The sequence below is a fragment of the Struthio camelus genome, chromosome 19 (genome assembly GCF_040807025.1).
Source record: "Struthio camelus isolate bStrCam1 chromosome 19, bStrCam1.hap1, whole genome shotgun sequence".
Lineage (NCBI taxonomy): Eukaryota > Metazoa > Chordata > Aves > Struthioniformes > Struthionidae > Struthio > Struthio camelus.
This window is the reverse complement of record NC_090960.1, coordinates 3,262,767-3,286,131: the sequence shown is the minus strand read 5'-3', so window position 1 is coordinate 3,286,131 and position 23,365 is coordinate 3,262,767. Positions and strand designations below refer to the sequence as shown.

The following is a 23,365-nucleotide window of genomic DNA, read 5'->3' as shown; positions in this document are numbered from 1 at the left end:
TTAAAAGACAAAACATACCTATCATTACAGAATCCAAGGCCACCTTATTCATTATCTGCCTTGTGGTCACTGTTATGGGTGTATAAGCAACAGTAATCCCAGTAGCATTATAGACAGGATCATCGAGTTGTCCAAGATAAGTGTAAGGCACTTCTGGATGGCGGATATTTATTATGAAAATACCTACTATGAATATCAGAGGCAGAAAGAGTAGAGATAGGGTCCACTCCTAGGTAAGGGAAAAAACAGAGAAGGGAATTTAATAATTTAACAACATAATTCCACAGACAATGCGCTCTCTTAAGATATAGAGAAGAGGCACTGGGTCACCCTGGCTTCTTAGAGGTGGATTAACTAAGAAAGTCTTTGCACCACGCACATCACTTCAGTAAATTACCCTGCCCAAAAAGCCCATCAGTGCTTTCATTCATTACATAAATGACAAATACAATTTGTTATAAAAGCAAAAGTCCCACAAAGTCTTCATTACCAGCTAGGGTTTTTCAAACATAGATTTTTAACTTTACAGAAAGAAATTGAGGTTTAGAGAAAGACAGAGATTGGACGCCCTTCAGGGTTCAGCTTTTCACTCTTTTGTTTTCAATTTTTTAACTTACCTGAAAGCTCTGTGTTTTCATCCTCCATTTGGTAAGCACATTCTTCCATAAGAGAATTTTTGTTTGCTGCAATACACTCATATTTCTCCGAAGCCTCTTCATCTCTGAACCTACAATTAAAAAAAAAATTACTTTCAAATATAACACCAAGCAGAACTGCAGTGACTGCTTTATTTATGCCAGTGCATAATAATATATATTTATATATACACATACACACGTGTGTGTGTGTGTGTGTGTGTGTGTGTGTTTTTAACCCATTTTCCTGCAAGAGAGAGAACTGGAGCAACTTAGACCACCCCGCATGGATCGATGGCCCAGTCCCGTGCGCTGAGCACCAGGCCAGCCCCTCAGCACAGCTTTCAGCAGCAAGGGACTGCCGTACCTGGAAAGGCTTGCACTGTCCTCAGCATACTCCTAATCCTTGCAGCTCAGCAGTAAGGCAACGATTACAACCAAAATTTCATGCTTTCTGCATGAAGGGGGCAGGAATACTCTTCCTAGGTTGCTTCCAGGGATCTTTTTGCCTTCTGATGTATCAGGGATATGACAGCTGCCACAATACCAACACCTACACTTGAAGGTGCTAAGGCTGGTGCTTAGCTGGCGTGGTTCCCGCTGCGGCTCTCAGGGGCTCTGCAGCGCACGCTGTACTTTGCCTCCTGAAATGCGGTGCAAAGAGCCCACGGAGTGGTCCGTTCTCGTACAGGGGCTGGCACCTCTCTTGCTTTCTGCCCATAGTACAGCTCTTTATTTTGGAGGGCTGAACTATCTGTTCCCACTCAAATCTTTAAACTGGGAGGAGGTGTTTATGAAACGTAATAGGAAGATCACACTACATGACTTAATTGGCTTGGGCTGCCTTAATGTCCAAGAAATGACAACTTTGTCATTTAAAACCAACAAAATCTTTTTGCATGTAATTCTGATCTGCTATAGGCTTCACACCAAGAAGTGTTGAGCAACTCCTGGATGTGGTACAGGCTGAGCTCATCCTCAAATCAGTGTCAAATGAAGACAGCTCAGAGTTATGAAAGAATAAACCCTTGGACACGCGCTCAGTGAACTGTCATTGTCAGGGATTTTCATGGGAGGAGACAGAGAAACAAATAGCCACGAGCGTGCCTTGCTGTATTAATCCAAAAGACTTGGCAGCATCTTTAAACATTTCTGGCCAAATCAAAATAACAATTTGTTGCCTGGATAATCATTGATGGTGGTACTGGGAGCTTAAAAAACCAGGCATAAAAAGGGGTGTTTGAGTAACTTCTGCAGCTGAAATATGCCAATATGAGCCGTTAGCAAAATAACCATGAGTAATTTAACGGGGTAAAAGGGCTTAATATCCAAACATAGAAGGGCTATGTTCATAGCCAGACTACTCTTCTATCACATACGGAGCTAAAACACACTTTCAAACGAAATAGTTTCGTGATGTTTTGTAATTATACTCCCAGGTAGAAATATTGGAGTATTTGTATACCCGATATACTTTGTACCATGTTATGTGTTCTCCTACTCCCTTTGGAAAAACATTATTTCCTGGTGCTGACTGGCATATTGGAGTTTATCTTCTTCCAAATATTTGTATTCATGTTTTTCTTCTCCGTTATTACTCTCCACTCTACCCCTAACCCGACCAATAACTACATTTTATCACAAATATAGGGGAGCGTGCAAAGGGGAGAAAAACAAGACCAAGCACACGCACGTGGGTTTCTTGGTCAAGGAAACGTATCACAAGCCAAATCATTTACTGCAAAGTTTCTTATTCCCGTCCCTCCGAGAGATGGAGGTCCGTCTCCCGGACATACAGGGAGGAGCTGCTGCTGTATCTGAGGGACTGCGAGAAAATGTTGCAGCAGTGAGTTACAGCGAATGAGAGAGCTCAAAGACATCAGGTGGAAGCAGATCTAGGACAGGAGACACTTTGCAGGTATATAGGACATACAGAATTTTAAATAAAACAACAGACTGAGCTTCCTCAGAAAAACACCCCCTGATTTCAGGACAGGAGATCAAGCCCACGTGGAGGGGCACCGGCTCTTTTACTCCTCTCAGAAAGTTGTAACTTCAGAGAAATTCTCCGACCACTCACATGGGGCTGGAGCAGCACCGCAAACCATGGTCTTACCCTGCCTGCTGCCCTAGCAGAGACAGCGGAGGCTGCGTCCCGCCCAGAGGAAAGAAACCTCGGCCGTAATTACACAGCAGACCTGAAACACTGGGAAAGCAGCTGCGACCAAGGGTCTCCACCGATGTGTACCCCGCAGCCTTACACGCGCATGTGCCTAATCTCGAAACGGGCACAACACAACTCGGCTATTTCACCATCGTGCTCCAAACGGACTTTTCTTTTGCAGATTATTTCACTATGTACAGATATATAAAAATAAGAATTAGGTTTATGGTAACGATCTACAGACTTCCCTGAGGAAACCGTGACGTTAAATTCTTAGTCGTTTTGTCACCTAGCAGAAGTAGGTTGTACAGTCAAACGTATCAGCGTTACGCATTTCCACAAATAAAACAGGATTTCCCTGCCGGGTAAGGTAGATTTCCAGCCTTTCTTTTATTTCGCTATTCGTGCAGAACGTCATCTTGACATGCTGACACACAGCTGGAGCTGCAGCTTCCCACCCAGCTATCCTGCGCGGGACGGCAAACCGAAGCGGGCAGGCACCGGGGCGCGACGTGGTCCCTCGCGGACCTCTCTGCCCTGCCACCAAAGCCGGCATTAGCCTGATCCACCCCGTCAAAGTTCAAACAGTCGCTGGAGAACTTGGCAAAACCGACATCATGTTTCTTTAAGTATTTCAGTGGGAATTTTTAGAAGTCTAAGATGGACTTAGCGTTTTAAAAACGCTGCGCTTAGTTCACTCGGAAAAAATACACTCTAATATACTGGATCGCTTCAAATACTGTAGAAGCTGAACTTTACCATATCCTCTTAAAGCCAAAGATGCAGAAATATATGGTCTGTCATAGACTGAAGTCTATTTCTGCATTATTTCATACCTAACTACGGTTAAAAAGACTCTGCCACCTTTGAACAGTCAATAACCTTAAACACAAGTTTAACTGAGCCTTTTGGTACAAAAGGCTCCGAGTGACCTTCCTACACACTCATACTCTTTCACAGCATTACTCACGGAGTTATTAATTACCAGATGTTTTCTTCCCTTTTAAATAATTCTTTAATCCTAAAAAAAAGAAAAAAAAACCCAAAAAACTAACAGAAAGAGATGAAATTTTCAGTCTTACCTTAATGGGAAGCTTTGAAAAGCATCCAGAGTCCGTAGCTCGCAACGCGCCTGTAAAACACAAGCTGTCCCGCTCCCCCCCGACGGACTTGCCAGCGGTTACGACGCTGCGCAGGGCTCCTCTGATCGGACGCCTGTGTTTTCACGCCGGCAGTTCTGCCAAGAGGCATTCTGCACACCATCGCTTCGCTTTTCACTGCCTTTCCCTTCTTCTCCCCCCGGCTCCTCCTTCCTCCTTGGCAGATCTTCAGATTTATTTATATTCTAAAAAGGAAACAGAGCATATTGTTGTCAAGTCGCTGAAGCAGATTCTCTGAAAAGTTACTCAGAAAATTCTTGAGCCTGAGCCAAGAGAGGGGAAAAAAAAGAAAAATCCACCCTTCAACAAACCTTACAAAATCCTTTCTCTGGCAAACTCCGTTATGTTTCTCAGTGCAGCAGCAGAGATTTGAGTCAAAGGAAATATTATGGCACACCGCTCAAGGTGGAGGAGCAAACGCTGACCCTTGCTTATCTCCGGCCAGCCACGGTTCTGTTTGCAACCAACTGTTTCGGTGAAAGGAGCACCAGTGTGCCAGCACCAGTAACGCACTGCCACCTGGATGGAAATGCTCCTAAATGCTCTTTTCTTCTAAAGAGAAACCTCCTGCTTTTGCCCCTAGACTGGAGCCCTGGCTCTGGAGCATCCCTGCCGCTTCTCCGCACACCCCTCGCTTCCCAGCTGAGCGAGGCTTAAAAGCGCAGCGGTGGGAGGGAGCAGCAAGCAGCCTTGCTGGGACAGAGGCTGGGCTTGCAAATGCAGAGGGAGACGGATCTGCTTCGCTTTGCTCTGCGTAGAGAAAAAGACAAAAATAATAAGGTTTAAAAAACATGCAGATGTCTCAACTAGACCAAGGCAGATTTCAGAGGCATAAGTCAAGACACAGGTCAAGACAAGAGCTGCCCCCGGTATATGTTTCCTAGGTGTACAAACCCTTCCTCCTCCTGTTCATCCCCCTCCTTGCAAAAGGAAAAAAGAAAAACACATTTTTGTTTTAAGCAGGGAAGTAGACATGCCAGGTCTTTGCCAATTAGTATCAAGCAAAGACACTTCTCTGCTCACATCTCCTTAAGAAAGGCACTTACTTTTGAAGATTCCTATGAAAAAACCCAGCGCTCTGGGTCTGTGGGGTGGCTTCTTTGGGAGCTTTCCCCAGCAGGAGCAGCCCATTGCTGAGCCACTGCAGCCACCTGCTGGTACCCGCTAGCCCGCTCTGCCTGCATGCACGCCTGCACATCCGCCCCTGCATCCTCCACCCGCATCGTCCACGCTGCACCCTCCCCTGCACCGTCTGCACACGCATCTGCTCCTGCATCAGCTGCACGCGCATCCCCACGCCTGCATCTGTGTAGCCTGGGGAGATCGTGGCATGAGCGAGGGTCTCACCGCTGCGCCTGTCCCCAGGGACAGCGCTGCCCTGTCCCCACGTGGGTCCCAGCCTTCAGCTCCCCCCAGCCCGTTCCAGCAGGCGGGGGGGGGTCGAGGGACAGGGTGCTGGGGCACACAGGGAAATGGCCAGCTGCCCAAACAGAAGGACAGCTTACTATTTTGCTTCCTGTTTGCAAGTTTTGTCCTCCCGAGAGGAGCCCCTCCGGCTGTGTGCCTCCGCTGCCACGAGGAGCAGGGAGCAGCAGTGTTTTGGGCTCAGTGGTGACAGACCGATGGCCCCACATGCAGACCACAGGCAGGTGTACAGCATCAAAGTCTTTGAGCCCAGCATACAGAAGAAAAAAGAGAGAACAGTTTTGCATCCCCAAGGGATGAGCTACCATCTCTTCACCTCTAGCCACCCAATCCAAGATAAATAGCAGGAGTGCGCAGAAATGGTCAGGACCTAATGTCCTTTCTTCTCTGCCTGTCCCCAGGGCAGGGACTGGAGACAGGCCAAGCTGGCCCAACAGCATCCGAAACACATAGTGATAGCTGCTTTTGGGGGACAAAACACAGCCCTGAGCACTTCCACTTGCCCACGAGCACCAGAAAGCACCACTCGTGACGGCGGCCAAAGGGAGGTTTCCCAGCACCGAGAAGGCTAAAGCTCTGGTTTCTGCACACCGTGAATGAGTGACTGTTTAAGAGACATGCTCTCTGTTCACACATTATTGCCTCCGATTCCGCATGCGCAGCAGCAGCATCCGCACCGCCTCTCCACCAAGTAAGTCTGGTTTTTCAGTTCATTTTGGTGAGCTGACTTCTGAAGTAAAGTTCATTCTGGTAGGGTTATTCCTCAACAAAACAAATCTCCTAAGTCACTCTGAACAGGGGTACAGATGAACTGCAGGTATCAATTTGGCAGAGAATCAAGGCTTTATTTATTAAAACATATACATATTTTTTGGTGCAACAGAAAACTTGCAGAGCTGCATGTGTTGTGACACTGACAACCAGGTCCCAGGTCTGTATTAAATCACACATATTAATAATATTGATAAAACACATTGAAAGATTTCCTTTCTGGCTTAAAGGACTCTGGGATGAAGCGGTCTCCAATCCTGAGCTTCACTGGACGCTGCATCCTGGTCATGTTCTTCAGGGTCCTTGGTGAGCTCTACAAACATCTGCAATAGACAGCAACAGAAATGATCTAGGTATTTCCAAGCACCTGACAATACCAACACTGATCACACATTTTCTTTTTTTTCCTGAAATAAAAGTAACTTTTGAATTTGACTCTGCTTTTTCACTATGCCTCTTCAGCAGTAAAGTAACATCTCACTCTCAGGAGCGTCCCCGATATTTTCATTTATCCACTTAATTGCAATAGCTACTTCTTCTCCAAGAAAACTAATTTAAGCAATAACTCGGCAATCTTTTCCCTGCATTTCAAGCTCCACAACGATAACATATGCTTTATAAACAAAATGAAACTTTCCGCATGGTGAAAGCACAGTGCATTCCTACTTTCTTAACTCTGAGTACGCAGACAGTGATAAGGGCTTTCCCGCTCCACTTGCAGCACTTAAGCCTGGCTATGTCACATTTTTGGGATATTTGTCTCTGACCTCTGGTAAGCAGGAAGCCCAGACTCCTAAAGTCACACCTGAAGTAGCCCAAAGTAGAGGATGTGAACACAATTTCAAGCCCATTCTGCACTATGTAACTTTTGCATCACCTACCTGTTGCAAGGTGCGCAAAGACAAGCTGTACTCCTCAAGCCTGCTATTTTGCTTAGCTGTGGAGGGATGGAGAAGGAATTCTTAAAAACCAAATCCAAATGAGCAATTGTAAGCAGTCTTCATACTTAATTTATTGTTTCCTTTTACCTGCTTCTAGCTTGGAGAAAGCCTGGGACAGAGGTAGTGCATCTTCCACTGGTATCTTGTAGATCAGCAAAGAAGAAGAACTACCAAAAAAAGAAAAAAATTCATCATTTTGTGGCTGTGGTTTAGGGACTCTCTTATAGCTACTGTATTCACAGATAAATCACTGAGCAGAGTCATTAGGAGCAGGGCAGCGGCTCCACAGGGCGTCCGGCCAGCTGCCCAACCCCGCGCAGCCCCGCGGTGCAGAGACCTTTCCTGCCGAGCTGCCTCAGGGAAGAGCCGTAGAATTTCGGCATGGACAACATCGCTTTGCCCCGCATCCTTCATTTTGACTTCCAGGTAGTAACTTCTGCCAAACTTACTTTTCAGATCCTCAATTGAACCGATGTAGCTGTAGAGGAAGGAAGAAGAACAGTGCTCTAACCACGGTAAGTAGCAAATAAAGCAACCACTGGATGTAAGCAGCAGATACATTGCTCTTCAGCTCTTATTCTTCAGCTATTCACACTGTGCTGCTAAAACAACCTACCTTCTTATGAAGCTATGTTCATTACACACTTGGGGCAAACCAAACCAAAATGAACATTTTCTATTACATTAATAAGAGTAAATTAAAAAAATTGACTAGGACAGCGCCTGAGCTGGAGGTGATGCAGTGCATGATGCTATCCCAGCGCCCACCGTAGCTGCCCTGACACCAGGACGGCCACCCGGTCGCACATCGCCGCGGCCTTGTCCAGGTCGTCTGTGCTGAGAATGGCTCCCCTCTCCTTGCTTTTCAGTGCGGTCTGAATTGCTTTCCTGGAAACAAAGGGATTGCAGTTACTTTCCAGGAACAGTCACAGAAAACTTCCTGGTTTGTTTCTCCCCTCAAAAACCCACTGAAATGATAAAATAGTAAAAAGTGGATGACCATTTAGAGGACTTCAGTAGCAACGGAAATTGCCATTAACAAACAAAAGACCAACGCTTTCCTTACTTTGCTCTGAACAACTTCTATAACACTGAGTTTATAAGGAGAAAGCAGTTACTAAATACTTTTTGCACATTCTTGCTTAAAGATGACATGTGAACGCTAATGCTACATTGCAATTTGTCATGTCAGCATCCCTCCAAATTTTAGTTTCAGGTAAAACAGTTTTTGAAAAACAAGAGTAAATACTAGAGCTGAGTGGTCAACCATTATGGCAAGGAAGAACTACCTATAATTTTGTCTCAAGCTTTGAAGAAAAAGGGAGATTTTTCTTTTGTACCAAATGTATGATTTCAGTTGGAGCCTACTCATATTTTTTTGACTTTGCTACCACTAATATCAAATCTGATGACTAGTAACGGCTTACTGCCTGCTGAGTAAGGGGTTTAGTAAGTGGCACCCTGTGCAACTGGGAAAAGGGAAAATACGGACATCCTCTTCCACTGAAGCAGAGGGTATTTGCGTGTCCAATGGTTACTACAATAACGAGGGTCAGAGCTATTCTGTTGCAGTTGTAAATCCATAACCTATTATACGCCTCTTTGTTCTGCTAAAATAGCACTACTCACCACATACGGCATTGCCCTTTCAGATCCATGCCCGCTGACGGCTCGTCCCAAAGCATGACTGTTGGGTCACCCAGAATGCTCAGCGCAAAACACAGCTAAAATGGGAAACACATCAAGGTAAGGTCTGTTTTACTTTGCCTGGGCAACCACTAGAACCAGGGACGTGTCCCTGTATATCTTAACTCCTGTAAATCTTTTAGGAGCCAAATCTCTTCATTCAAAAACAGAGAAGGAATAGAGTCAGAAACTGCCTCCAGGTGTTCTTAGTTAACATTTTAATCTTACAAAATCAGCTTCCCTCACACATCCAAGTCTGCCAAAGATTTGAAAGTCGTTTTCCATTCTATTTACTGGCAGATGTACGCTATGGGGCACAAAGAAGTGATAAAATCCAATCTGTGGTTACCATTTATCACACACAATGCCTTGAGAGGGAGGCATTGTGGGGAGGAGAGGAGAGTGGGGAGTCCTGCCAAACAGGATTCAGAAGATACTGATGAAAATAAATCAGGCTAGAAACATACTTGCGGTGTGCGCGTCTGTCTTAGAAGAAACCAACTACCTTGTAAGGGGGCTATAATAGTGCACGGTCCGGGTCTCTTGTGGCACAGAAAGCAGTGAACAACTGGGGGACAGTGCGAGCCCAAGCAGATTTCACTCCTCCCTTGACTCTACCGATCTCTCATTAGCACGTCATGTTTCCAGAATGGGTTATACAAGACAGAATTTTAGGCTTTCTTCCAAGAATAAAATTTCTACTGCATGAAACAAAAAATAAAACTTCTCCAATGCCGAGGACCACATTCTGCTCTCACGGACATCAGTACAGGAGCCAAATAAGTCCATAAGCTTGAATGAAGTCTTTTTTAATCACATTCGAGAAAAAGAGCAGGGATTTGGTCAATTACAAAACACAGATCTAACATACCTTTCTAGCTTCTCCTGCAGACAACCTCCTAACTGCTGTTTTTAAATGCTTCTGGAGCTCCAGGGCCTCTGCTATGCTGTCAAAAGTGGAATGGAAAAGACGACTAAAACATACATCTCCATTTGCTAACAGTGTGGTCAGTGGTACTGAGGAAACCTGGAATCAAAGACTAACATACTTGCTTTGGCTGAAACACGTCACCTTGGGTTACTTGGGGATTATATTCCTAGTTCTATTGATAAATTAAGGAATTCTTGCAGAAACTCATGACATTAAGTATGGCTAATAGAGAAGGGGAGTTATTAATGTAAAAGCCCAAAACTGAAGCTTCTCTAGATAAACTAGGGTGAAAATCTTCATAAACAAGGGATTCAAAACACTGTAACATAGCAGATCTCATCTGAAGTCATGTTCCTCCAAGGTAAAGAGCCAAATTCATTGCAGGTGCTGTCTCTGATTCACACCAGCCAGATTTGTTAGTGAAACCACCTTTCCACGTCTCCCTGTCTTTTAACTCTGGAGAGATGAAAAGCTGAAAACTGAAATTATTTGGCCTCATACCAACTGATGTTAACAGCTGCATCTTCTTTCCTCATCCCTTTCACAGCAGCGTAGGTCTCCAGATGTTCTTGCACTGTGAGATCAGGCCAGAGCGGGTCCTCCTGAGGGCAGTACCCCATGAGCCAAGGGCCGTCCCACCCTGGAGAAGAGGCAGCTGCATTGCTGCCCTTGATCAGCACCTGCACAAACACACACCGTTGAAAGTGGTCTGTGGCATGAACAAACGAGCCCCTTGGAAACTCCGTAATGTTTTCTCCTGTATTGTAGCGTGAAACAATGCAGACCTCAAGCACGTGGAAAAGGAAGCCCAGCATTATCCAACTGATCATCTCCATCAGTCATGACATCTGTTCATCTGAATCCAGGAGAGTGTTGTACAAAATCAAGCGTGCTTGTTACCACAAAACACAGGCTTTGGGTAACAGTATCAACATAAGAGTATTATCTCTCAATAATACCTTTTTAAATTTCAAATATTCAGTCCCAAATCTGTGATAGCAATGGTATTTCCCTCCAGCACATTTCATTTAATTATGTGCATGACGATTAATGATGGATTGTTACTGGCCCAGCCCTATTCACATTCATTTTCAATTTCCTGGCTTTGCAAGGCTTTATAAAAAAAGTGCTATTTTCTTAAACGTCAACATTTTTTTTTTTAGTGCTTGTGAAATTTCAAGATAGGCTTCAAATCCACGTTGAAAATTTTGCGTAGCTCAAACCTTTAAGACTATAACATTAGTTTTAATGAAAACTAGAATGTGCTTTGAGACCATCAACATTTTCATTTTATTCCTGTAACTATCCTAGACTGAGCAAATATAAATTCCCTGACTACAAGATCGCATTGCCGTTCTGCCTTTTCACATCCTTCATTTATAACCGCGTCAAGGTTATCCCTCAGCTGCTCCAAAGGAACCACTTACCTCCCCGGCAGTCAGTGTTATGTCTCCAGAAATCATATTTATAGTTGTGCTTTTTCCAGCTCCGTTGGGTCCTAACAGTCCTAATATTTCGCCTGCAACAAATACGCAGGAATTGTTAACGAGACTCTCTCCCCTCTGTGTCAGACAGCATCTAACGCTACAAAAGAAGAAAGGGGTATCCATTAACTTATCTCAGAAATTAACCCCAGGAATGTAAGAACCCAGGTGCAGAAGGTGCAGTGTGCATGAGGCCTCGTTATACATGAGCAAGTTCTAACAAAAACATGGTCTCCAAACATGACAACACCCTAGACAGTCATTTATAAGGGTTGCGGCAAAGCACTTGAACCTTTCTTAACGCTGAAAGAGAGATTTTTGACAGCAACTTTCTTTTTTTTCTTGAAAAAGGAGCTGGCTTTCTTGTCTTCATATTCCTTACGCACACTGTTGACAACGATAACTGGATCCTGTGTAGAAACAAAAAGGGAAATAAAAAACCCTCCTGCTATCATATGAGGCAGCTCACCTGTTCTTGCCATTACATACGACTCTTTAAAGAGGAAGATACTAAACTAAAAATCCATGAAACAGAACAACAGAAAAATGGAAAACAAAGAAACAGGTGAATAAAAATCTAGTTCCAGTCTTTCCTGCACTAAACTTCCTTGGCTGCCAGGGGCATTGTGGGCCCGACTGCAAGGTTAACACTTGGAAATCAGATGTTCAATAAACAAAAGTGCACAAGCTAAGAAAGCAGAGACAGACCAGAAGATGGAGCACGAGAAAGGAAACAACCCAGAACGTTGTTTTTACCTCTTCCTGTGGCAGAGAAGCTATCATGCTCCTAACTCTCTCCCTTTCAGCTTGAACTTCTGCAGCTTCCTCTCCCGGATGGTCCCTGTTCTGGCGGGCAACCACTTTCTTGCAATGGATCCTGCGAGCAGAGGAGAGAGTATACACTGTGAATCACTTCCAAGAGTGATTTACAAGTTTATTCCCAAGGTAGTGCCAATACAGTACCCTGCATAATTTATTCAAATTAAGGGAGCCACTCCAGACAATATTTGCTCAAACATTTATTCCTGGAGGGCGCAAATCACAGTGATGCACAGGAGAAAATAAAGGACAGCATTAGCTTGTCTTTCATCAGTAAGTATTTACTACTCCTCTGCTCAACACATGCCAATGGTCTAGTCAAGAAACAAAATACATGACCCAAGTTCTTAAAGCTATTTAGGCATCTAACTCCCAGGTGGGTCACATTTATTAATGTTTGACAATTACATACTTTAAAAAAAACAGATGATCAGAGAGCAGTTAGCAAATAATCTTGGCCTGACAAAGCTTTAGGGAAACTGCCTGTCCTGCAGAGAACAATATTGAGGCATTTGAAAAGGATTTGATTTCAATTTATAATTATGAATTGAGCCAGCTACAGTGAAATGTCCTGAAATCATGACTGTGAATTAAAAAACCTAAAATAACATTTATTATTCTCTCTAGTACACTGAAATAAAACCGACTTTATATTGCAACATACTGGACTGGAATTTGCCTTCAGATAACTTCTGGAGCTTCCCTGAATGTAAGTCTGAAACTGTTAACGACCCAAAGGAATATAAAATTCTTCCTTTAGTTCTCAAAGGCAACACTCACCCCAGTAAATTGGTAAAAACTAAAATTTTGGCTTTATTCACACTTCACAAAATGTTTTTAAGCTCACTGTATGGCTAACTGGGACTCACACTCTTGCTCCTTTATTTCTGCTGTCAAAAAAAGGCAATGAAGGCATTGCCTCGCTCAGAGGACCTGAGCCCACCGAGTGCACCAACCCAACCTTGGCAACACACAGGCACTTCTCTGCTCGGCACAGACCTGAAGATGGGATCACTTTTCATAACTGCTCCTCCGTATCTCATCTCCAAACAGCGAAGGAGAAAAGCAAAAATCACACAGTGGATATAAGGCTAAAAAAACAATAATGAATTAGGTTTGACAAGTAACACCACATTTGATTAATATTAACTATAAAGGGATGCTGGGACCTATCTCATTTACTTCAGATATTGAAAAAGCAGTCATGTAGGTCTAAATTAAACCTCAGGGAAAGAAGTAAAATTGAAGCTTCACATACATTTCCATCTCATAGGCAGATCAGTTGCAAAAGCCTTGACTTTATACTGCAGTTTTAGCTCAAACAATCTGCTCTCTAAAGGACTCTTTCTGAGGTATCTTACAGGATCAGAGATCTCATCTTTCTTTTGAAGAAGCAGCATTACGCTCTTCATTCGTTAATAACAACTTTTCACATGTTGCCTAAAGCGTGGCTAGGTTCTGCCTTATACCTGAGCTACATTTAATCCCCTCATCATTTTTCCACATATGGTACAGCATTTTGTGGGCACATGAGAGACAAGCCCTTCACTCTTTGGATTTACCTCCTCTTTGTTCAATTCGAAACTTTTACCATATAAGCCCTGCTGTATTGATGGGAAAAGTTATGCGAACCCGGTGCAAGTCCGTCACACTAGAATAAGAACCTTTTACAAAATAGCCATCATCTAATTGCTCCTTACTGCAAAGACAGCTGTCAAGACGTTACTCCTTGTTTCAGAAGGACTGCCACCGTAGACCTCGTATAATTCCTACAGGAAAAAAATATCAGCCGATTAGAAAAACTCCTTAGCATAGCTCCACTTGTGCATGGTGAAAACAGACGTTTGGCACATAACATAAGAGAGGCCCCATGCAGTGCAATCAGTACGCTTAGCCCAGTATCTTGCTCCTGGCAGGGGCAAAAGGTAGTTGCCTGGGGAAAGGAGAGCGCGAAGGTGCTCAGCTCTGCTGCCTCCCATCCTGCCCCACATGCAGTGCAGTCCTACCAGGGGAGATAGCTGCAGCACCGCTCCAGCCCTGCGCCGTTTAAAACGCTACTGGTAGGCCACAGAGCAGGATCAAAGCAACTTCAGGAGGTAAGGAGATTTGGCTTTTCTTCCAGGATTAAGGAGGCTTGTTCTGTACCTGGTTTTTTTGGGCTTATACGCCCTCGGAGACCTATTGCTTCCATGGTTACAGCTAAAACTCAGGTGCCCCCAAGTCAGTCAAATTTGATTAATCTTTTCCATAAATACTTCTCTCTTCCTAGTGCTTTCATCTGCTTTGGTCAGTTCTCCCCACCACTCCAGTTCCTCCAGCCCCACTACCTTCCCCTTCCCATGGCAGTTTATCTGCCAAAGTACCTTATAGCAGCTTTTCATAATTAAACAAAAAATCCAAATCAAGCAAAATTCTAAAGGATGAACAATTTAAATTTTGGTCACTTCCCTTACTCCCCAGCCTGAGTGACTTATTTCCCTGCTGTCTTTTCTCACTCTTTTGTCTCTTGGACCATTGGCACTTTGGGACAAGGGATCTGGGAAGTCCTTCACTTCTGTGAGTAGCACACCTTTCTAGGTTGTGCCACAAAGAAGCCATATTCACTTTAGTAGAATATGTTTACTTACAGACAGAGACAAGATAAACCAGCCCAGCAATGGAAACATAGGAATCAAAGCAGAAAAGACTGAACAGGTTATTTCTTCTTGGTCATTAAGTGAACAGAAAAACAAGTTAATCTGAAATAAAGCAGAAAAGGTATTTCCAAAATTCATGAGCTGTTGCTAAAAACTAGTTTGTTATTAATTTTGGTTATTCTGCTGAGTACCAGTATGCTTGGAGTGAAACCTCAAGTGGCTAGATGTGTAAATCAAATATCGCAGAATGAAGATTCATTTCACTTACCAGAATAAGGATGAAAGACCAAACATAACGATTGCTCCGTCCCTTGCGAAATCTAAACGCAATTAAATAGATGAGCAGAACAAGAGATACTCCATAACCAGCGATGCAAACAATCTAGAGAAAGAGACTGATATTAGTGACAAGGAGACGGATGTGAACAAAGTAAAACCTGCCTACAGCTGTCCACTTCAAATAAAATATTGGACGCTTCTAGATCACAACGTACTTTGAACGGTAGCTCATTGCGAGGACAGCATAGTGATTCCCATCGCACAGAGAAATATCCTGAGACAATAGCTTAGAGGTATAGTCAAATGTGCTGAGTAACTGCAGCTGATGAAGACTGCACGCACTGAGATGGCAGATGAACAACAAATGACGATGACACTGGCACTGAGGAAACTCACAGTAAAACAAGAGAAGGGGATTTGTAGCTGACTGATTTCCAGCAAATAAAGTATTCGAGCTTACCAAAGAAAGAATCGTGCCGGTACTAAAGAGACTGATGCGACAGAACAAAAGCAGGATCCCAAACATGAGGCTGATGAGGGCCCAGAAGAGCGGGACGTCCACCAGCGCCTGCCCACACCAGTACGCCGAGGGGAAGAGCCCAGCGAGCCGCAGCTGGGCGCGAGCCTTGAGCTGCAAAGGGGAAAGGGAAGCACTTCAGCAGAGCTGTAACGTGAGGCCTCCACCTTAGCTGGTGAGGGTCTGGAAACAGCTCAAGGAAACAGAGAGACGAACAAATCCCAATCTTCCCTCCACCGCCTCACACAGAAGATTGAAACAAATCACCATGAAAATCTAAATCAATTTATCTTGTGGGGAGAAAGACTGGTGCTATTTCTGAGCACAAACACCCAGGAGGCTTCGAGATACCCAAGTCAGCTGCCAGTGGAAGCTGAGTGTCCAGAGGCAGGACTTCAGTGTTTAGAGCCCCAAGCTAACTCCAGAGGAAAAAAGGAGAACAAAAAAAATCCAGCCAATCAAAACCCAAAAGTCTTCCCAATTCCAAAATCTTTATTAATTGACAGCCAAATTGTTCCCAAATTGTTCTGGGCCCAAGCTAATTCTCTGAGAGGGAGGCCAATGAGCTTTGACACAACACTATGTTCATGGGGCTATATTTCTTCTAGGAACCCAGGCTAGTAACCCTGGCCAGCCCACTGCGTAGAGACACTGTTCGTACAGAGGCCTCCAGTACGGACAGCACTGTGTTGTAGACATCCATGCTGCATCTCTCCTGCACCTTCACAAAAAAGGAAAACATTCTCTTGGTTTTTTTCTCCCTAGGATTCTTGAATTACAGAGCAAAGTGATGAGATTAAAATCTATCCAGAGATATCACTTTCGCATTCATGTCTCCTTGCATAAGATCACTTTCAGTGCGTGCTTTTTACCTTGTAATCCTCCATGCTACTCACTGCAAAGTGAGAAGGCAAACCAGCAACTAAAATCAGCATGTAAGCGACAGAGATGGAAAAAACAACATACATTGTAGTTGGGTTTCGTACCTATGGAAAAGAAACTCATAATTCAGAAATCACCAATAATCAACAATTCCTCAGTGAAAATCTAGCTTAGCACAACCAATATTCCTCATAGCTGCATGTGCCACGTGGCACATAGGCAAAGTGCTATAGCACAATTAAATACACAGTGGAACAGTAGTATTTACGGTAAACCATTTGTATTTAAGAACACAAAACAAGGCAACAAACAGAAGCATTTAGCTTCTTAAAATTTTCAGGGAGAAATATTTTAATTACTGTAAGTCGCTGAGGATAGGGACCACCCTTCCTGATGCTGATGCTTGCCAAATGGAGATTAAAACAAGACAGGGCCTTCAGAGCACTCCTGCTCTTTCCCTACTGCATTGCCAACATAGCACGAGCTTAAAACATGTCTCCTGGCATCGAAAACCTATAGAGCGCTTAAAAACAGTTAGGGAAAGGAATTCTCTTTAAATAGCCACTGTAATGACCACTGAGAAATGCCACCAGTAACTGACCAGCAGCTGGAAGTAATACTGCTGATCACAGCCCTTTGAGCTTGCTGGTCCAGACAGGCTTCCACACACCTTTGCAGTCCACCCATCCAGTCTTTATTGTTTCAATTTGGCTAGTAATTTCCAGTAAGAAAGGTAGGACACTTACATCATGAAAGGGGTCATTCCAGATGCGAATATGTGCTGTGGAATTGAAGAGCCCTAAAAGAGCATTGCTGAGGATATTCATGAGCACCGGAAAACAGTTGATGGGCTCCGCACTGCACATGATCGTGTATTGGTAGCGCTGAAGACATAAGATCAAAACACGTTACCTTCATGCCTATGAAAATTGGGAGGAGGAGCTAACTCTAGTGAGGATTTTGGGGAAAAACAATGATAAATGCAACCAGAATTTTTGGAACATTGAGAATATGGATACCTGGAAGCATGCTAACAGTAATCATTAGCAAAAAGATGGATAAAGATAACTATTTTTGGAGAGCAGCACAAAAAGCTTTTGTTAATGGTCTTCTCTAAAAACTGCTGTAAAAAAGCATATAGTGGAAAGGACATGTTTTCTTCCAAAAATAAAAAGCTTCCAAGGATTAAATCACTCCAGGGAGAGAAGTTTCAGTTTATTCTGGGAGGGTGGAGGACACCTTAAAGGAGTCTCACAGGCAGAGCAGGGAGCTAGTGCAGCTTGAACCCTCAGTCCTGCACGCCACCTGGGAGAGCTCAGAGCTCAGGGCAGCTGTGTTGCCTGCAGAGCCATGGAGCTGGGCATGGAAAGCATTCCCAATATCCCTATTTTTCTTGCACGGAGAACAGCAGGACTCGGTACACCTTTGCAGAAGCTCAGGGGTGGGTTAATGGCAATGAACACAGGTGACAGTGTCACTCCTCTGAACACTGGGGAGCACCTGCCCCCAGCTCCTGCTGAGCCACGCAGACAGAGCTGGAACCCACACCAGGCACGTATTAACTAAATATAATCCCCTCTTCCCACAAACAGAATTACTGATAACATCTAATATGTCAAATAAGTATTTTCCCTTTTTCTGATCTTTGCATTTCACTGTGCCTCATTCAAACACATTTCAGAGAATCCTGTTGACATAGAGAATGAAAGAAGAAAAATCATCATTCACCTTGCCTTCCAGGGATATTTTTATAGCTCCATTATACAATGGCATACTTGTGATGTTTTTCTCAATAGCTATTTCTGGCACTATCTTCTGACTCTTCAAAGCATGAATGAAATCCTCAATTTCTGATCCTGAAATCAAGTCAAGCCAAGAGCAGAAATTAGAATAATTAGAAAAACTCATAAAGCAAAGGAGAAAGATGTTAAAAAAAAATCACACAGAGTCTGAGCAAAGTTACATTTTCTTATCTTTTCAACTTTTATTGAACTAATTAAACACAATAAATGTTTGCATAGCTAATTACTGTTCCTTTTAACAATTTTACCTGGTTCATTATTCTTTTAAATTTCAGATATTCAGTTATCATCATCATAACTGGATTTGCTTTTACTCAAAAGAAAACACCTCCTAAAGCCACAAATGCATGAAGAAACACACAGAAAAAGTAAGATAGAGTTGGTTGTATCAATTCTAAGAAGACTTAGAGAGGTGCAGAAAAGAAATCAACATCACATATTCTTTCACCTGTGTCATTGAAGATAAGAAGATTCGTTGACTTAATATGAGTTTTCTCTTCACCAGGAAGAAAATACAAACCAGCAGTCAGTTCCCAGCTATTGAAGCTGTCCAGTAGTTGAAATTCAGTAAGAGAGATAAGCATAGGAAGGATAAATACTCCGAAGAACAGCAATCTAGAGAGAAAAAACAGACCATAGATGGCTCCAGAAGTACCCTGCCTTTCACATATCACAGCTATGTGATAAGTGCAGATGAAGGCAAGGGGAGATCTAAGAAGGGAGAACTTAAGTAATTCAGAGTTCTGACAAGAGGTTCTAACTGCCCTTGTTATTGTAATTTTTTTAAAACAATTTCCAACTAATTCTTAGTTTCAAAAAGATCTCCACCAGTTTTTGAGCCTTCCCTCAAGTCACTCCAGGGTATGTTCAGATACTTTCACAAGTATCAAGGCCACAGACTAAGCAAGAGCTCCCATACTTACAAGGACCTGAGTAATTTTCCTTCATGCTTTAGCTTTAAGAAGCGAACTCTTGCCATCGCACGAACTTGTTGTCTCCAGAGCTCCATGCCGCTTACTGTGGCTCTCCCTCTCTCCCAAAGCGCCAAAAGGCTTTGGTCCATCTCCTCAAGGTTAAAGCAGTCTCCATCTTCTGCGTGTTCATTACTAAAAACACCATCATCTACAAAGAGGTTTCAAAGGAAATGTTTTAAGCCCAATCAACGAAGATTTTCTGTTCTAAATCTAGGAACGCTCATTTTTAGCGAGAAAAGAAACAACAACAGATAAAAAGGGGGCTAATTTTCATGGAGCATAGTTTATATGGGTGAATTCAGACTGGCCTAACCTGGGCTCATATGGCTACATATGCAACATCTTAACCGGTCTTGTGAACTGCCCTCTGGCAAGTTTCTCTCTTCCTACCTCCTGGTCCGGGTAGTATAACTTTCAGGGTCATTATAACACTGTTTTTCAATTCTCATACTCAAAAGCCTGTGAAAATTGAGATTGAATCATCTAGACTTCTCTGGAAGGATATTTATTGCTAAAGAAAAAATAAATGTTTATGTAACTGCTATTCTTGCCCCACTGAAAATTATGAAAAGTTACATTTAACAGAAACTCAGTATGTATTCAGTAAAAAGTAAAAAAAGTAGAACCTTAAATCACATCAAACTTGCAAATTAGAGTCATTATTTTACCTTCTTGATCAACAGCTTCCTCACCCTCCAGCTTCAGGAAAACATCTTCCAGAGTTGTCCTGCTAACCTCATAATTAACAATCCCCTGCAAGAGTTTACTGTCGAGATGGCTGAACAGATCTGCACCACAGAAACAGCACAGTCAGATGCAACCCAGGCTCTGAGGATAGTATTGAGCAGAAAAGCAGACTGGCATGATTATCACTGTACTTTCTGGGCTTCACAACCGCTAATCCCCGTAATTTAAAAACCACAGCAAAATTATTGTGCTCTTTAAAGGTTAGACTGAAGAAGTACAAAATTCAGAGTTCTCAATTACCACAGGTCTTTCTGGCAAGAGAAATCTTGTCTTGAAACCACAGAGGGGTCATTAGAAGTGCAGGCTTTTAAGAGACGGTGGATTTTAATTTGTAAATTAGTTGGTAGATTTTCTTTTGTTAATCTGCAATATTATTAGTAGCATGTTCATTAGAGTTTTTTTTTTTTTATTTTTTTATTTAAGCTGATGTTTATGCAGTTCTGGGCTCCCTAATCATGTGTAGTACAGACAAGGGAACATAATCGTGCCCTTCTCAGCAACTTTGCTCTCTGGTTTTCCCACCGCTTAGTGTACCTTCATAACCTCAACACAACTACAGGCGTTTGTTACCTGGGAAGCTATCGGTGTTTTCTGCAGGTAGCATGTAACACAGTTCATCGTCCTTCTTTCCTCTGAACGTAGCATCAGGGATATACTGTTTGACCAGGGATGAGATGATGTCAGGGTCACACAGGTCATTTGTGTGCATCCTGTTTGTATTAAGATGGAAATGCTGACTTATTCAATAAGAATGCATGTTTCATCCATTTAAAATACTAGAACAGCAGTCATTCTTCAAGCCATGGGGAAACCTCCAAATCTAGGCAATATTTCAGTGGGAATTTTTTACAGACATCTTCCAGCTCTGCAGTGCCCCTATTGTTACCATGCATACAAGAAATAGTTGAGGTTAAGACTAATGATTCTGGCCAGCAATGCCAAACCAAGAACACAGATTACAAGCCAAAGAAAAGTAACTTTACATTAAAGCCGTTGTATGTCACTGGCACCACAGAGTATGTGGAAATTGCAACTCATCTTTCTCTGGCCCCCTTTTGGCTGCTAGGAGGTTGCAAAGTCGTCGTAGCCACACTTTCAGAGCTTTCAGGATTGGGTCCAAAGAAAAGCAGCTTGCTATCCAAAGCAAGAGCAAGATGTTTCTGGCAGTCTTGAAGCCTTCTAGAATGAATTGTCAAGATTTCTATTTCTCTATATGGAAACTCTTAAAGAGACACAGACACTATGAGCAAATATGACATCCGCTAGAAGAAGGTTTTCATAAAAGGAAGTGATGACCAAAAAGAGAAGGATTTACCTTAAATAATAGCCAACTCCCCATTTTCTCTTCAGGTAAAGAGATGAACCAATACACTGTAATCTCCCATTTGAGAGAAAAGCTTTCCGATCTAAGGAGGTACAAATACAACGGATTTAAATTGGATTCACGACAGTATCATAGAGCAGCTTCATTCAGCATCTTCTGAACTCAGTCATTTGCATAACGAAGTCGAGAGGAGTAAAACCAGGTCACTGCTGAAGGTTTTTTTTTTTTTTTTTTTTTTTTAAGTTGTCTGCCTTTTTTCTAAGCACCAAGGATACTTTTCATTATGCATTCTTACAGCTTACACAAAATTTCCCATACAGTCTAAGAGCAATAAGGAAACAGGACAGATTAATTCAGACAATATCACTAATTTGCACTGGTGCTGCTAGTGGTAGGTTCATATATAATGCAACTGCTTCACACTGAAGCAGAACGTGAACTGCAAGGTCTTGGAAGAGCACTTTAGTCTGGTTTTATCTTTTACTCAGCCTAGGCTGGGTGTTTGCTATCAAATAAAACTTGTCTAGCAAGCACAGACAGAAAGCATCATGTCAGGACTCCATAGATGCTGCTCTGCAACGGGAAGCCCTCGCTTCCAAATCACATTCAATTACAGCATGAAAATCTGGACTCACCAGCATGACTATCAGCCTCATCCATGAACTGGGTAGTGAAGAGCGTCACACGACCAGCTTTATTTTCCGTCAGAAGACGCCATATGTGCTGCCTGGAGGAGGGATCTAACCCCACTGTTGGCTCATCTAAAAGCAACACCTACAAAGGTGAGTGAGATCAGACCTCCATGTTCCTGGGTGTCCAAGCCAGCATTTACACAGTTCCATTTGAATGCTTTTTAAAATCTCGTTCTAAGGGTAAAATGCAACTGCAAATGACTGCCATTGTTATTGCTCTTTCTCCTAATTTAATACTACACTTTGTTTAAACATAGTTCTCATTGACCTAGATTCCATTTCCTTTTGGCAGCCAAGTCAATTAGTAGGTCAGCAGATTTGGAAAGGGAAAAGAAGTACAAATTTGTCCCAAATCAAAATGCAAAACTATTCACTAAATCTTTGTGTATGCACAAATACGGTCTGCTCCCTACCTTTGGATTCCCTAAAATTGCAATTCCAAGAGACAATTTTCTTTTTTGTCCCCCACTCAGAGTATCAGGGCGGACATCCTGAAGATCGGTGAGATCCAACGCTGTCAGAGCTTTCTGCACCTTTGCAATATACAAAAATAAAGGCCAAACTTCAGTTTCAAGGTTTTGAGACTGTCTGCTGAAAACGCACATTGGGACTACAATAGCTCCAAAATATTAGGCACGTTTTGTTTCACACGCGTCTACAGACAGTACACAAGAGCATAGCTTCAAGGTTTAAAACTTCACTGCTTTAAATGGATTTCCATTGAGATAAACATTGCAAATCAGAATTCTAACTCTTATGACATGAGAATAAGAGAATTAAAATGCACTTCTTTCCTAAATTAGGGATAGTCTCGTTTCCAAAGAATGAAACACTGGTAATAATCTTTTATAAATCTAGCTCAACAAACTGTTCAGGGTGCTGTAAAACAAAGGTCAGTCACCAAATACATACCAACCTCTTGCTCGACTTCCTTCTTGTGAATCCCTTTGATGTGAGCAAAAGTTCTCAGGTTTTCCTTCACTGTTAAGACTTCAAAATGTAAGTTTAATTGCGGGCAAATCCCAATGATTGCCTGAATTCCTTCCATATCCTGTATTTCAGATACATTGTAGTTGTATATCATTGCAGAACCTGCACATAGGGATAAATGAAACCAATTTTATAGTGTACACAATTTCTCAGTCATATGGGGAAATCACACTGATTTGTGCTCATGCCTTTAACATTAAATCCAGGATCATGACTGTTTCTCTGATGTTAAAAAAAAAAATAAGGTGAGCAGAATAACTTTCTGTTGTTCAAAGCTTTTAACACCAGTCAAAAATATTTCAGAACACCATCTCTCTCTCTTTGGAACTAAAATATATTTCCTGTAGACATGAAGCTCAAGGAAAACATCAGACATCCAGATGGGAAACAACCATCTGTGGATGCTTGCACACACGAGCATATCCACGAGCGATATGTTAGCCCTGAAGCATTTGCTGAGGGAACAACCTGCACTAACAATAAACTAGATGAATGACCCAAGAGAA

At 42.7% G+C, this 23,365-nt stretch overlaps 2 protein-coding genes across 4 annotated transcripts in view; both read right to left on the bottom strand.

Annotated features, from left to right (window-relative positions):
- Positions 1-4,579, bottom strand: part of LOC104146834 (ATP-binding cassette sub-family A member 10-like) — a 30,552-nt gene extending 25,973 nt beyond the window's left edge. For both annotated transcript variants that reach the window (XM_009679066.2, XM_068914170.1), the window contains exons 1-4: positions 4,271-4,579; positions 3,882-4,144; positions 618-727; positions 19-229 (exon numbers count right to left, since the gene is read on the bottom strand). In XM_009679066.2, coding sequence (XP_009677361.2) covers positions 19-229; positions 618-719 — 313 coding nt within the window. In that variant the 5' untranslated portion in view covers positions 720-727; positions 3,882-4,144; positions 4,271-4,579. The remainder of the gene's footprint in view (positions 1-18; positions 230-617; positions 728-3,881; positions 4,145-4,270) is intronic.
- Positions 4,580-6,204: 1,625 nt separating this feature from the next.
- LOC104146782 (ATP-binding cassette sub-family A member 10) overlaps positions 6,205-23,365 on the bottom strand; it is a 29,622-nt gene continuing 12,461 nt past the window's right edge. For both annotated transcript variants that reach the window (XM_068914169.1, XM_009679014.2), the window contains 27 exons: positions 22,786-22,961; positions 22,283-22,402; positions 21,813-21,951; positions 21,169-21,259; positions 20,424-20,563; positions 19,775-19,894; positions 19,056-19,254; positions 18,581-18,747; positions 18,059-18,186; positions 17,077-17,214; positions 16,321-16,434; positions 15,392-15,562; positions 14,921-15,034; positions 14,644-14,754; positions 13,717-13,785; positions 13,016-13,107; positions 11,954-12,074; positions 11,490-11,607; positions 11,141-11,232; positions 10,215-10,393; positions 9,654-9,729; positions 8,726-8,820; positions 7,865-7,984; positions 7,434-7,574; positions 7,184-7,263; positions 7,037-7,092; positions 6,205-6,478 (listed from right to left, as the gene is read on the bottom strand). In XM_068914169.1, coding sequence (XP_068770270.1) covers positions 6,380-6,478; positions 7,037-7,092; positions 7,184-7,263; positions 7,434-7,574; positions 7,865-7,984; positions 8,726-8,820; positions 9,654-9,729; positions 10,215-10,393; positions 11,141-11,232; positions 11,490-11,607; positions 11,954-12,074; positions 13,016-13,107; positions 13,717-13,785; positions 14,644-14,754; positions 14,921-15,034; positions 15,392-15,562; positions 16,321-16,434; positions 17,077-17,214; positions 18,059-18,186; positions 18,581-18,747; positions 19,056-19,254; positions 19,775-19,894; positions 20,424-20,563; positions 21,169-21,259; positions 21,813-21,951; positions 22,283-22,402; positions 22,786-22,961 — 3,266 coding nt within the window. In that variant the 3' untranslated portion in view covers positions 6,205-6,379. The remainder of the gene's footprint in view (positions 6,479-7,036; positions 7,093-7,183; positions 7,264-7,433; positions 7,575-7,864; positions 7,985-8,725; positions 8,821-9,653; positions 9,730-10,214; positions 10,394-11,140; positions 11,233-11,489; positions 11,608-11,953; positions 12,075-13,015; positions 13,108-13,716; positions 13,786-14,643; positions 14,755-14,920; positions 15,035-15,391; positions 15,563-16,320; positions 16,435-17,076; positions 17,215-18,058; positions 18,187-18,580; positions 18,748-19,055; positions 19,255-19,774; positions 19,895-20,423; positions 20,564-21,168; positions 21,260-21,812; positions 21,952-22,282; positions 22,403-22,785; positions 22,962-23,365) is intronic.